Below are 15,983 nucleotides of genomic sequence, written 5' to 3' on the forward strand. Positions count from 1 at the left end.
AGAAGCAATCAATCAATCAGATTCTAAACTCTCCACCATGGCCAAGACCAAAGAGCTCTCCAAGGATGTCAGGAACAAGATTGTAGACCTACACAAGGCTGGAATGGGCTACAAGACCATCGCCAAGCAGCTTGGTGAGAAGGTGACAACAGTTGGTGCGATTATTCCCAAATGGAAGAAACACAAAAGAACTGTCAATCTCCCTCAGCCTGGGGCTCCATGCAAGATCTCACCTCGTGGAGTTGCAATGATCATGAGAACGGTGAGGAATCAGCCCAGAACTACACGGGAGGATCTTGTCAATGATCTCAAGGCAGCTGGGACCATAGTCACCAAGAAAACAATTGGTAACACACTACGCCGTGAAGGACTGAAATCCTGCAGTGCCCGCAAGGTCCCCCTGCTCAAGAAAGCACATATACAGGCCCGTCTGAAGTTTGTCAATGAATGAGGAGAACTGGGTGAAAGTGTTGTGGTCAGATGAGACCAAAATCGAGCTCTTTGGCATCAACTCAACTCGCTGTGTTTGGAGGAGGAGGAATGCTGCCTATGATCCCCAAGAACACCATCCCAACCGTCAAACATGGAGGTGGAAACATTATGCTTTGGGGGTGTTTTTCTGCTAAGGGGACAGGAAAACTTCACTGCATCAAAGGGACGATGGACGGGGCAATGTACCATCAAATCTTGGGTGAGAACCTCCTTCCCTCAGCCAGGGCATTGAAAATGGGTCGTGGATGGGTATTCCAGCATGACAATGACCCAAAACACACGGCCAAGGCAACAAAGGAGTGGCTCAAGAAGAAGCACATTAAGGTCCTGGAGTGGCCTAGCCAGTCTCCAGACCTTAATCCCATAGAAAATATGTGGAGGGAGCTGAAGGTTCAAGTTGCCAAACATCAGCCTCGAAACCTTAATGACTTGGACAAGATCTGCAAAGAGTGGGACAAAATCCCTCCTGAGATGTGTGCAAACCTGGTGGCCAACTACAAGAAACGTCTGACCTCTGTGATTGAAGGGTTTTGCCACCAAGTACTAAGTCATGTTTTGAAGAGGGGTCAAATACTTATTTCCCTCATTAAAATGCAAATCAATTTATAGTCCTACAGCATTTATAACATTTTTGACATGCGTTTTTCTGGATTGTTTTGTTGTTATTCTGTCTCTCACTGTTCAAATAAACCTACCATTAAAATTATAGACTGATCATGTCTTTGTCAGTGGGCAAACGTACAAAATCAGCAGGGGATCAAATACTTTTTTCCCTCACTGTAGGTGAAAAATCTGTCGATGTGCCCTTGAGCAAGGCACTTAACCCTAATTGCTCTTGCAAGTCACTCTGGATAAGAGTGTCTGCTAAATGACTAAAATGTAATGTTCTACAGCACTAGAGAAGAGGTACCATCTACAGTCTCCCTCCCTGGAAGAGACTAGTCCTACAGCACTAGAGAAGAGGTACCATCTACAGTCCAGTCTCCCTCCCTGGAAGAGACTAGTCCTACAGCACTAGAGAGAAGAGGTACCATCTACAGTCCAGTCTCCCTCCCTGGAAGAGACTAGTCCTACAGCACTAGAGAAGAGGTACCATCTACAGTCCAGTCTCCCTCCCTGGAAGAGACTAGTCGTACAGCACTAGAGAAGAGGTACCATCTACAGTCCAGTCTCCCTCCCTGGAAGAGACTAGTCCTACAGCACTAGAGAAGAGGTACCATCTACAGTCCAGTCTCCCTCCCTGGAAGAGACTAGTCCTACAGCACTAGAGAAGAGGTACCATCTACAGTCCAGTCTCCCTCCCTGGAAGAGACTAGTCCTACAGCACTAGAGAGAAGAGGTACCATCTACAGTCTCCCTCCCTGGAAGAGACTAGTCCTACAGCACTAGAGAAGAGGTACCATCTACAGTCCAGTCTCCCTCCCTGGAAGAGACTAGTCCTACAGCACTAGAGAAGAGGTACCATCTACAGTCTCCCTCCCTGGAAGAGACTAGTCCTACAGCACTAGAGAAGAGGTACCATCTACAGTCCAGTCTCCCTCCCTGGAAGAGACTAGTCCTACAGCACTAGAGAAGAGGTACCATCTACAGTCTCCCTCCCTGGAAGAGACTAGTCCTACAGCACTAGAGAAGAGGTACCATCTACAGTCTCCCTCCCTGGAAGAGACTAGTCCTACAGCACTAGAGAGAAGAGGTACCATCTACAGTCCAGTCTCCCTCCCTGGAAGAGACTAGTCCTACAGCACTAGAGAGAAGAGGTACCATCTACAGTCCAGTCTCCCTGGAAGAGACTAGTCCTACAGCACTAGAGAAGAGGTACCATCTACAGTCTCCCACCCTGGAAGAGACTAGTCCTACAGCACTAGAGAAGAGGTACCATCTACAGTCTCCCTCCCTGGAAGAGACTAGTCCTACAGCACTAGAGAAGAGGTACCATCTACAGTCCAGTTTCCCTCCCTGGAAGAGACTAGTCCTACAGCACTAGAGAAGAGGTACCATCTACAGTCTCCCTCCCTGGAAGAGACTAGTCCTACAGCACTAGAGAAGAGGTACCATCTACAGTCTCCCTCCCTGGAAGAGACTAGTCCTACAGCACTAGAGAGAAGAGGTACCATCTACAGTCCAGTCTCCCTCCCTGGAAGAGACTAGTCCTACAGCACTAGAGAAGAGGTACCATCTACAGTCCAGTCTCCCTCCCTGGAAGAGACTAGTCCTACAGCACTAGAGAAGAGGTACCATCTACAGTCCAGTCTCCCTCCCTGGAAGAGACTAGTCCTACAGCACTAGAGAGAAGAGGTACCATCTACAGTCTCCCTCCCTGGAAGAGACTAGTCCTACAGCACTAGAGAAGAGGTACCATCTACAGTCCAGTCTCCCTCCCTGGAAGAGACTAGTCCTACAGCACTAGAGAAGAGGTACCATCTACAGTCCAGTCTCCCTCCCTGGAAGAGACTAGTCCTACAGCACTAGAGAAGAGGTACCATCTACAGTCCAGTCTCCCTCCCTGGAAGAGACTAGTCCTACAGCACTAGAGAAGAGGTACCATCTACAGTCCAGCCTCCCTCCCTGGAAGAGACTAGTCCTACAGCACTAGAGAAGAGGTACCATCTACAGTCCAGTTTCCCTCCCTGGAAGAGACTAGTCCTACAGCACTAGAGAAGAGGTACCATCTACAGTCTCCCTCCCTGGAAGAGACTAGTCCTACAGCACTAGAGAAGAGGTACCATCTACAGTCTCCCTCCCTGGAAGAGACTAGTCCTACAGCACTAGAGAGAAGAGGTACCATCTACAGTCTCCCTCCCTGGAAGAGACTAGTCCTACAGCACTAGAGAAGAGGTACCATCTACAGTCCAGTCTCCCTCCCTGGAAGAGACTAGTCCTACAGCACTAGAGAAGAGGTACCATCTACAGTCCAGTCTCCCTCCCTGGAAGAGACTAGTCCTACAGCACTAGAGAGAAGAGGTACCATCTACAGTCCAGTCTCCCTCCCTGGAAGAGACTAGTCCTACAGCACTAGAGAAGAGGTACCATCTACAGTCCAGCCTCCCTCCCTGGAAGAGACTAGTCCTACAGCACTAGAGAAGAGGTAACATCTACAGTCCAGTCTCCCTCCCTGGAAGAGACTAGTCCTACAGCACTAGAGAGAAGAGGTACCATCTACAGTCCAGTCTCCCTCCCTGGAAGAGACTAGTCCTACAGCACTAGAGAAGAGGTACCATCTACAGTCCAGTCTCCCTCCCTGGAAGAGACTAGTCCTACAGCACTAGAGAAGAGGTACCATCTACAGTCCAGTCTCCCTCCCTGGAAGAGACTAGTCCTACAGCACTGAGAGAAGAGGTACCATCTACAGTCTCCCTCCCTGGAAGAGACTAGTCCTACAGCACTAGAGAAGAGGTACCATCTACAGTCCAGTCTCCCTCCCTGGAAGAGACTAGTCCTACAGCACTAGAGAAGAGGTACCATCTACAGTCCAGTCTCCCTCCCTGGAAGAGACTAGTCCTACAGCACTAGAGAGAAGAGGTACCATCTACAGTCCAGTCTCCCTCCCTGGAAGAGACTAGTCCTACAGCACTAGAGAAGAGGTACCATCTACAGTCCAGTCTCCCTCCCTGGAAGAGACTAGTCCTACAGCACTAGAGAAGAGGTACCATCTACAGTCCAGTCTCCCTCCCTGGAAGAGACTAGTCCTACAGCACTAGAGAAGAGGTACCATCTACAGTCCAGTCTCCCTCCCTGGAAGAGACTAGTCCTACAGCACTAGAGAAGAGGTACCATCTACAGTCCAGTCTCCCTCCCTGGAAGAGACTAGTCCTACAGCACTAGAGAAGAGGTACCATCTACAGTCCAGTCTCCCTCCCTGGAAGAGACTAGTCCTACAGCACTAGAGAAGAGGTACCATCTACAGTCCAGTCTCCCTCCCTGGAAGAGACTAGTCCTACAGCACTAGAGAAGAGGTACCATCTACAGTCCAGTCTCCCTCCCTGGAAGAGACTAGTCCTACAGCACTAGAGAAGAGATACCATCTACAGTCCAGTCTCCCTCCCTGGAAGAGACTAGTCCTACAGCACTAGAGAAGAGATACCATCTACAGTCCAGTCTCCCTCCCTGGAAGAGACTAGTCCTACAGCACTAGAGAAGAGATACCATCTACAGTCTCCCTCCCTGGAAGAGACTAGTCCTACAGCACTAGAGAAGAGGTACCATCTACAGTCTCCCTCCCTGGAAGAGACTAGTCCTACAGCACTAGAGAAGAGGTACCATCTATAGTCCAGTCTCCCTCCCTGGAAGAGACTAGTCCTACAGCACTAGAGAGAAGAGGTACCATCTACAGTCTCCCTCCCTGGAAGAGACCAGTCCTACAGCACTAGAGAAGAGGTACCATCTACAGTCCAGTCTCCCTCCCTGGAAGAGACTAGTCCTACAGCACTAGAGAAGAGGTACCATCTACAGTCCAGTCTCCCTCCCTGGAAGAGACTAGTCCTACAGCACTAGAGAAGAGGTACCATCTACAGTCCAGTCTCCCTCCCTGGAAGAGACTAGTCCTACAGCACTAGAGAAGAGGTACCATCTACAGTCTCCCTCCCTGGAAGAGGGCCCTTGCACAGGCCTCCTGTTTAATGAAGACATACAGTGATCTCCAAAAGAATTGGGACAGTGAAACATTTTTATTTTGTTTTGGCTCTATACTACAAAGCACTGGAGCACTGTCCCAATACTTTTGGAGCTCACTACAGTGGGGAGAACAAGTATTTGATACACTGCCGATTTTGCAGGTTTTCCTACTTACAAAGCATGTAGAGGTCTGTCATTTTTATCATAGGTACACTTCAAATCTAAAACAAAAATCCAAAAAATCACATTGTATGATTTTTAAGTAATTAATTTGCTTGGTGTGGGTGTTCTCACCTGATACTCTGTATGGCATCCTCTTTGTTACGGTCCTGGTTCTCTACATCTGTCAGCTGCTCCAGAGGATCCCGGAGGTCCTGACAACACACACCATCTACTGTTACAACACACACCATCTACTGTTACACACACACACACACCATCTACTGTTACAACACACTGTTACAACACACACCATCTACTGTTACACACACACCATCTACTGTTACACACACACCATCTACTGTTACACACACACCATCTACTGTTACAACACACACCATCTACTGTTACACACACACCATCTACTGTTACACACACACCATCTACTGTTACAACACACACCATCTACTGTTACAACACACACCATCTACTGTTACACACACACCATCTACTGTTACAACACACACCATCTACTGTTACAACACACACCATCTACTGTTACACCACACACCATCTACTGTTACACACACACCATCTACTGTTACACACACCATCTACTGTTACAACACACACACCATCTACTGTTACACACACACACCATCTACTGTTACAACACACACCATCTACTGTTACAACACACACCATCTACTGTTACACACACACCATCTACTGTTACAACACACACCATCTACTGTTACACACACACCATCTACTGTTACACACACACCATCTACTGTTACAACACACACCATCTACTGTTACAACACACACCATCTACTGTTACAACACACACCATCTACTGTTACACACACACCATCTACTGTTACAACACACACCATCTACTGTTACACACACACCATCTACTGTTACACACACACCATCTACTGTTACACACCATCTACTGTTACAACACACACCATCTACTGTTACAACACACACCATCTACTGTTACACACACACCATCTACTGTTACACACACACCATCTACTGTTACACACCATCTACTGTTACAACACACACCATCTACTGTTACAACACACACCATCTACTGTTACAACACACACCATCTACTGTTACAACACACACCATCTACTGTTACACACACACCATCTACTGTTACACACACACCATCTACTGTTACACACCATCTACTGTTACAACACACACCATCTACTGTTACACACCATCTACTGTTACAACACACACCATCTACTGTTACAACACACACCATCTACTGTTACAACACACACCATCTACTGTTACACACACACCATCTACTGTTACAACACACACCATCTACTGTTACAACACACACCATCTACTGTTACAACACACACCATCTACTGTTACAACACACCATCTACTGTTACACACACACCATCTACTGTTACAACACACACCATCTACTGTTACACACACACCATCTACTGTTACACACCATCTACTGTTACAACACACACCATCTACTGTTACAACACACACCATCTACTGTTACAAACACACCATCTACTGTTACAACACACACCATCTACTGTTACACACACCATCTACTGTTACAACACACACCATCTACTGTTACAACACACACCATCTACTGTTACAACACACACCATCTACTGTTACAACACACACCATCTACTGTTACACACACACCATCTACTGTTACACACACCATCTACTGTTACAACACACACCATCTACTGTTACAACACACACCATCTACTGTTACAACACACACCATCTACTGTTACAACACACACCATCTACTGTTACACACACACCATCTACTGTTACAACACACACCATCTACTGTTACACACACACCATCTACTGTTACAACACACACCATCTACTGTTACAACACACACCATCTACTGTTACAACACACACCATCTACTGTTACACACACACCATCTACTGTTACAACACACACCATCTACTGTTACACACCATCTACTGTTACAACACACACCATCTACTGTTACAACACACACCATCTACTGTTACACACCATCTACTGTTACACACACACCATCTACTGTTACAACACACACCATCTACTGTTACAACACACACCATCTACTGTTACACACACACCATCTACTGTTACAACACACACCATCTACTGTTACACACACACAATCTACTGTTACAACACACACCATCTACTGTTACAACACACACCATCTACTGTTACAACACACACCATCTACTGTTACACACACACCATCTACTGTTACACACACACCATCTACTGTTACAACACACACCATCTACTGTTACACACACACACCATCTACTGTTACAACACACACCATCTACTGTTACACACACACACCATCTACTGTTACACACACACCATCTACTGTTACACACACACCATCTACTGTTACAACACACACCATCTACTGTTACAACACACACCATCTACTGTTACACACACACCATCTACTGTTACAACACACACCATCTACTGTTACAACACACACACCATCTACTGTTACAACACACACCATCTACTGTTACAACACACCATCTACTGTTACAACACACACACCATCTACTGTTACAACACACACCATCTACTGTTACAACACACCATCTACTGTTACACACACACCATCTACTGTTACAACACACACCATCTACTGTTACAACACACCATCTACTGTTACACACACCATCTACTGTTACAACACACCATCTACTGTTACAACACACACCATCTACTGTTACAACACACACCATCTACTGTTACACACACACCATCTACTGTTACACACACACCATCTACTGTTACAACACACACCATCTACTGTTACAACACACACCATCTACTGTTACACACACACCATCTACTGTTACACACACACCATCTACTGTTACAACACACACCATCTACTGTTACAACACACCATCTACTGTTACACACACACCTCACTTTATCTACTGTTACACACACACCATCTACTGTTACAACACACACCATCTACTGTTACACACACACCATCTACTGTTACACACACCATCTACTGTTACAACACACACCATCTACTGTTACACACACACCATCTACTGTTACAACACACCATCTACTGTTACAACACACACCATCTACTGTTACAACACACACCATCTACTGTTACACACACACCATCTACTGTTACAACACACACCATCTACTGTTACACACACACCATCTACTGTTACACACACACCATCTACTGTTACAACACACACCATCTACTGTTACAACACACACCATCTACTGTTACAACACACACCATCTACTGTTACAACACACACCATCTACTGTTACAACACACACCATCTACTGTTACAACACACACCATCTACTGTTACACACACACACCATCTACTGTTACACACACACCATCTACTGTTACAACACACACCATCTACTGTTACAACACACACCATCTACTGTTACAACACACACCATCTACTGTTACAACACACACCATCTACTGTTACAACACACACCATCTACTGTTACAACACACACCATCTACTGTTACAACACACACCATCTACTGTTACAACACACACCATCTACTGTTACACACACACCATCTACTGTTACAACACACACCATCTACTGTTACACACACACCATCTACTGTTACACACACCATCTACTGTTACAACACACACCATCTACTGTTACAACACACACCATCTACTGTTACAACACACACCATCTACTGTTACACACACACACACACACCATCTACTGTTACACACACACCATCTACTGTTACACACACACCATCTACTGTTACACACACACCATCTACTGTTACACACACACCATCTACTGTTACACACACACCATCTACTGTTACACACACACCATCTACTGTTACAACACACACCATCTACTGTTACACACACCATCTACTGTTACAACACACACCATCTACTGTTACACACACACCATCTACTGTTACAACACACACCATCTACTGTTACACACACACCATCTACTGTTACAACACACACCATCTACTGTTACACACACACCATCTACTGTTACACACACACACCATCTACTGTTACAACACACACCATCTACTGTTACAACACACACCATCTACTGTTACAACACACACCATCTACTGTTACACACACACACACACACCATCTACTGTTACACACACACCATCTACTGTTACACACACACACCATCTACTGTTACACACACACCATCTACTGTTACACACACCATCTACTGTTACACACACACCATCTACTGTTACACACACACCATCTACTGTTACACACACACCATCTACTGTTACAACACACACCATCTACTGTTACACACACACCATCTACTGTTACAACACACACCATCTACTGTTACAACACACCATCTACTGTTACACACACACCATCTACTGTTACACACACACCATCTACTGTTACACACACACCATCTACTGTTACACACACACCATCTACTGTTACAACACACACCATCTACTGTTACAACACACACCATCTACTGTTACACACACACCATCTACTGTTACCACACACCATCTACTGTTACAACACACACCATCTACTGTTACACAACACACCATCTACTGTTAACACACACACCATCTACTGTTACACACACACCATCTACTGTTACACACACACCATCTACTGTTACACACACACCATCTACTGTTACACACACACACCATCTACTGTTACACACACACCATCTACTGTTACACACACACCATCTACTGTTACAACACACACCATCTACTGTTACACACACACCATCTACTGTTACACACACACCATCTACTGTTACACACACACCATCTACTGTTACACACACACCATCTACTGTTACAACACACACCATCTACTGTTACAACACACACCATCTACTGTTACACACACACCATCTACTGTTACAACACACACCATCTACTGTTACACACACACCATCTACTGTTACAACACACACCATCTACTGTTACAACACACACCATCTACTGTTACAACACACACCATCTACTGTTACACACACACCATCTACTGTTACAACACACACCATCTACTGTTAACACACACACCATCTACTGTTACACACACACCATCTACTGTTACACACACACCATCTACTGTTACACACACACCATCTACTGTTACAACACACACCATCTACTGTTACAACACACACCATCTACTGTTACACACACACCATCTACTGTTACACACACACCATCTACTGTTACACACACCATCTACTGTTACACACACACCATCTACTGTTACACACACACCATCTACTGTTACACACACACCATCTACTGTTACACACACACACCATCTACTGTTACACACACACACCATCTACTGTTACACACACACCATCTACTGTTACAACACACACCATCTACTGTTACAACACACCATCTACTGTTACAACACACACCATCTACTGTTACACACACACCATCTACTGTTACAACACACACCATCTACTGTTACAACACACACCATCTACTGTTACAACACACACCATCTACTGTTACACACACACCATCTACTGTTACACACACACCATCTACTGTTACAACACACACCATCTACTGTTACAACACACACCATCTACTGTTACAACACACACCATCTACTGTTACAACACACACCATCTACTGTTACACACACACCATCTACTGTTACACACACACACCATCTACTGTTACACACACACCATCTACTGTTACAACACACACCATCTACTGTTACACACACACCATCTACTGTTACACACACACCATCTACTGTTACAACACACACCATCTACTGTTACAACACACACCATCTACTGTTACACACACACCATCTACTGTTACACACACACCATCTACTGTTACAACACACACCATCTACTGTTACACACACACCATCTACTGTTACACACACACACCATCTACTGTTACACACACACCATCTACTGTTACAACACACACCATCTACTGTTACACACACCATCTACTGTTACACACACACCATCTACTGTTACACACACACCATCTACTGTTACACACACACCATCTACTGTTACACACACACCATCTACTGTTACACACACACCATCTACTGTTACAACACACACCATCTACTGTTACACACACACCATCTACTGTTACAACACACACCATCTACTGTTACACACACACCATCTACTGTTACACACACACCATCTACTGTTACAACACACACCATCTACTGTTACACACACACCATCTACTGTTACAACACACACCATCTACTGTTACAACATACACCATCTACTGTTACACACACACCATCTACTGTTACAACACACCATCTACTGTTACACACCATCTACTGTTACACACACACCATCTACTGTTACAACACACACCATCTACTGTTACACCACACACCATCTACTGTTACAACACACACCATCTACTGTTACAACACACACCATCTACTGTTACACACACACACCATCTACTGTTACACACACACCATCTACTGTTACACACACACCATCTACTGTTACAACACACACCATCTACTGTTACAACACACACCATCTACTGTTACAACACACACCATCTACTGTTACAACACACACCATCTACTGTTACAACACACACCATCTACTGTTACACACACACCATCTACTGTTACAACACACACCATCTACTGTTACACACACACCATCTACTGTTACAACACACACCATCTACTGTTACAACACACACCATCTACTGTTACAACACACACCATCTACTGTTACAACACACTGTTACACACACACCATCTACTGTTACACACACACACCATCTACTGTTACAACACACACCATCTACTGTTACACACACACCATCTACTGTTACACACACACACCATCTACTGTTACAACACACACCATCTACTGTTACACACACACCATCTACTGTTACAACACACTGTTACAACACACACCATCTACTGTTACAACACACACCATCTACTGTTACAACACACACCATCTACTGTTACAACACACACCATCTACTGTTACACACACACCATCTACTGTTACACACACACCATCTACTGTTACACACACACCATCTACTGTTACAACACACACCATCTACTGTTACACACACACCATCTACTGTTACAACACACACCATCTACTGTTACAACACACACCATCTACTGTTACACACACACCATCTACTGTTACAACACACACCATCTACTGTTACAACACACACCATCTACTGTTACAACACACCATCTACTGTTACACACACACCATCTACTGTTACACACACACCATCTACTGTTACAACACACACCATCTACTGTTACACACACACCATCTACTGTTACACACACACCATCTACTGTTACAACACACACCATCTACTGTTACAACACACACCATCTACTGTTACACACACACCATCTACTGTTACAACACACACCATCTACTGTTACAACACACCATCTACTGTTACAACACACACCATCTACTGTTACACACACACCATCTACTGTTACAACACACACCATCTACTGTTACACACACCATCTACTGTTACACACACACCATCTACTGTTACAACACACACCATCTACTGTTACACACACCATCTACTGTTACACACACACACCATCTACTGTTACAACACACACCATCTACTGTTACAACACACACCATCTACTGTTACAACACACACCATCTACTGTTACAACACACACCATCTACTGTTACACACACACCATCTACTGTTACACACACACCATCTACTGTTACAACACACACCATCTACTGTTACAACACACACCATCTACTGTTGCAACACACCATCTACTGTTAACACACACCATCTACTGTTACAACACACACCATCTACTGTTACACACACCATCTACTGTTACACACACACCATCTACTGTTACAACACACACCATCTACTGTTACACACACACACCATCTACTGTTACACACACACCATCTACTGTTACACACACACCATCTACTGTTACTACACACCATCTACTGTTACACACACCATCTACTGTTAACACACACACCATCTACTGTTACAACACACACCATCTACTGTTAACACACACACCATCTACTGTTACACAACACCATCTACTGTTACACACACCATCTACTGTTACACACACACCATCTACTGTTACAACACACACCATCTACTGTTGCACACACACCATCTACTTTAACACACACACCATCTACTGTTACAACACACACCATCTACTGTTAACACACACCATCTACTGTTACACACACACCATCTACTGTTACACACACACCATCTACTGTTAACACACACCATCTACTGTTACAACACACACCATCTACTGTTACAACACACACCATCTACTGTTACAACACACACCATCTATTGTTACACACACCATCTACTGTTACACACACACATCTACTGTTACACACACACCATCTACTGTTACAACACACACCATCTACTGTTACAACACAACACCATCATGTTACACACACCATCTACTGTTACAACACACACCATCTACTGTTACAACACACACCATCTACGTTACAACACACACCATCTATGTTACATACACACCATCTACTGTTACACACACACCATCTACTGTTACAACACACACCATCTACTGTTACAACACACACCATCTACTGTTACACACACACCATCTACTGTTACACACACACCATCTACTGTTAAACACCATACACACACACCATCTACTGTTACAACACACACTGTTACACACACCATCTACTGTTATAACACACACCATCTACTGTTACACACACACCATCTACTGTTACAACACACACCATCTACTGTTACAACACACACCATCTACTGTTACACACACACCATCACTGTTACACACACACCATCTACTGTTACAACACACACCATCTACTGTTACAACACACACCATCTACTGTTACAACACACACCATCTACTGTTACACACACACCATCTACTGTTACACACAACCATCCAGTTACAACACACACCATCTACTGTTACAACACACACCATCTACTGTTACACACACACCATCTACTGTTACACACACACCAAATCTACTGTTACAACACACATCACGTTACACACACACACCATCTACTGTTACAACACACACCACTACTGTTACAACACACACCATCTACTGTTACAACACACACCATCTACTGTTACAACACACACCATCTACTGTTACAACAACACACACCATCTACTGTTAACACACACCATCTACTGTTACAACACACACCATCTACTGTTACACACACACCATCTACTGTTACAACACACACATCTACTGTTACAACACACACCACTATGTTACACCACACACACACTGTTACAACACACCATCTACTGTTACACAACACACACCATCTACTGTTACACACACACCATCTACTGTTACAACACACACCATCTACTGTTACACACACACCATCTACTGTTACACACACACCATCTACTGTTACAACACACACCATCTACTGTTACAACACATACCATCTACTGTTACAACACATACCATCTACTGTTACACACACCATCTACTGTTACAACACACACCATCTACTGTTACACACACACCATCTACTGTTACAACACACACATCTACTGTTACAACACACACCATCTACTGTTACACACACACCATCTACTGTTACACACACACCATCTACTGTTACACACACCATCTACTGTTACAACACACACCATCTACTGTTACACACACCATCTACTGTTACAACACACACCATCTACTGTTACAACACACACCATCTACTGTTACAACACACACCATCTACTGTTACACACACACCATCTACTGTTACACACACACCATCTACTGTTACACACACACACCATCTACTGTTACAACACACCATCTACTGTTACACACACACCATCTACTGTTACACACACACCATCTACTGTTACAACACACACCATCTACTGTTACACACACACCATCTACTGTTACAACACACACCATCTACTGTTACACACACACCATCTACTGTTACACCACACACCATCTACTGTTACAACACACACCATCTACTGTTACAACACACCATCTACTGTACACACACACCATCTACTGTTACAACACACACCATCTACTGTTACACACACACCATCTACTGTTACAACACACACCATCTACTGTTACACACACACCATCTACTGTTACAACACACACCATCTACTGTTACACACACACCATCTACTGTTACAACACACACCATCTACTGTTACAACACACACCATCTACGTTACAACACACACCATCACTGTTACACACACACCATCTACTGTTACAACACAACCATCACTGTAACACATACCATCTACTGTTACACACACACCATCTACTGTTACAACACACACCATCTACTGTTACAACACACACACCATCTACTGTTACAACACACACCATCTACTGTTACACACACACCATCTACTGTTACAACACACACCATCTACTGTTACACACACACCATCTACTGTTACAACACACACCATCTACTGTTACACACACACCATCTACTGTTACACACACCATTACTGTTACA

General features: G+C 44.2%; 1 protein-coding gene across 1 annotated transcript in view; it reads right to left on the reverse strand.

Moving 5' to 3' along the window:
* The window catches only part of LOC121561549 (islet cell autoantigen 1), a gene marked incomplete at its 5' end in the record, with an annotated part of 69,460 nt that overhangs the window by 26,413 nt on the left and 27,064 nt on the right, over positions 1–15,983 (reverse strand). Inside the window, one exon of the mRNA XM_041874090.2 lies at positions 5,398–5,477. Within this exon, the coding sequence (XP_041730024.2) occupies positions 5,398–5,477 (80 nt within the window). The remainder of the gene's footprint in view (positions 1–5,397; positions 5,478–15,983) is intronic.

The sequence above is a fragment of the Coregonus clupeaformis genome, unplaced genomic scaffold (assembly GCF_020615455.1).
Source record: "Coregonus clupeaformis isolate EN_2021a unplaced genomic scaffold, ASM2061545v1 scaf0675, whole genome shotgun sequence".
Taxonomy (NCBI): Eukaryota; Metazoa; Chordata; class Actinopteri; order Salmoniformes; family Salmonidae; genus Coregonus; species Coregonus clupeaformis.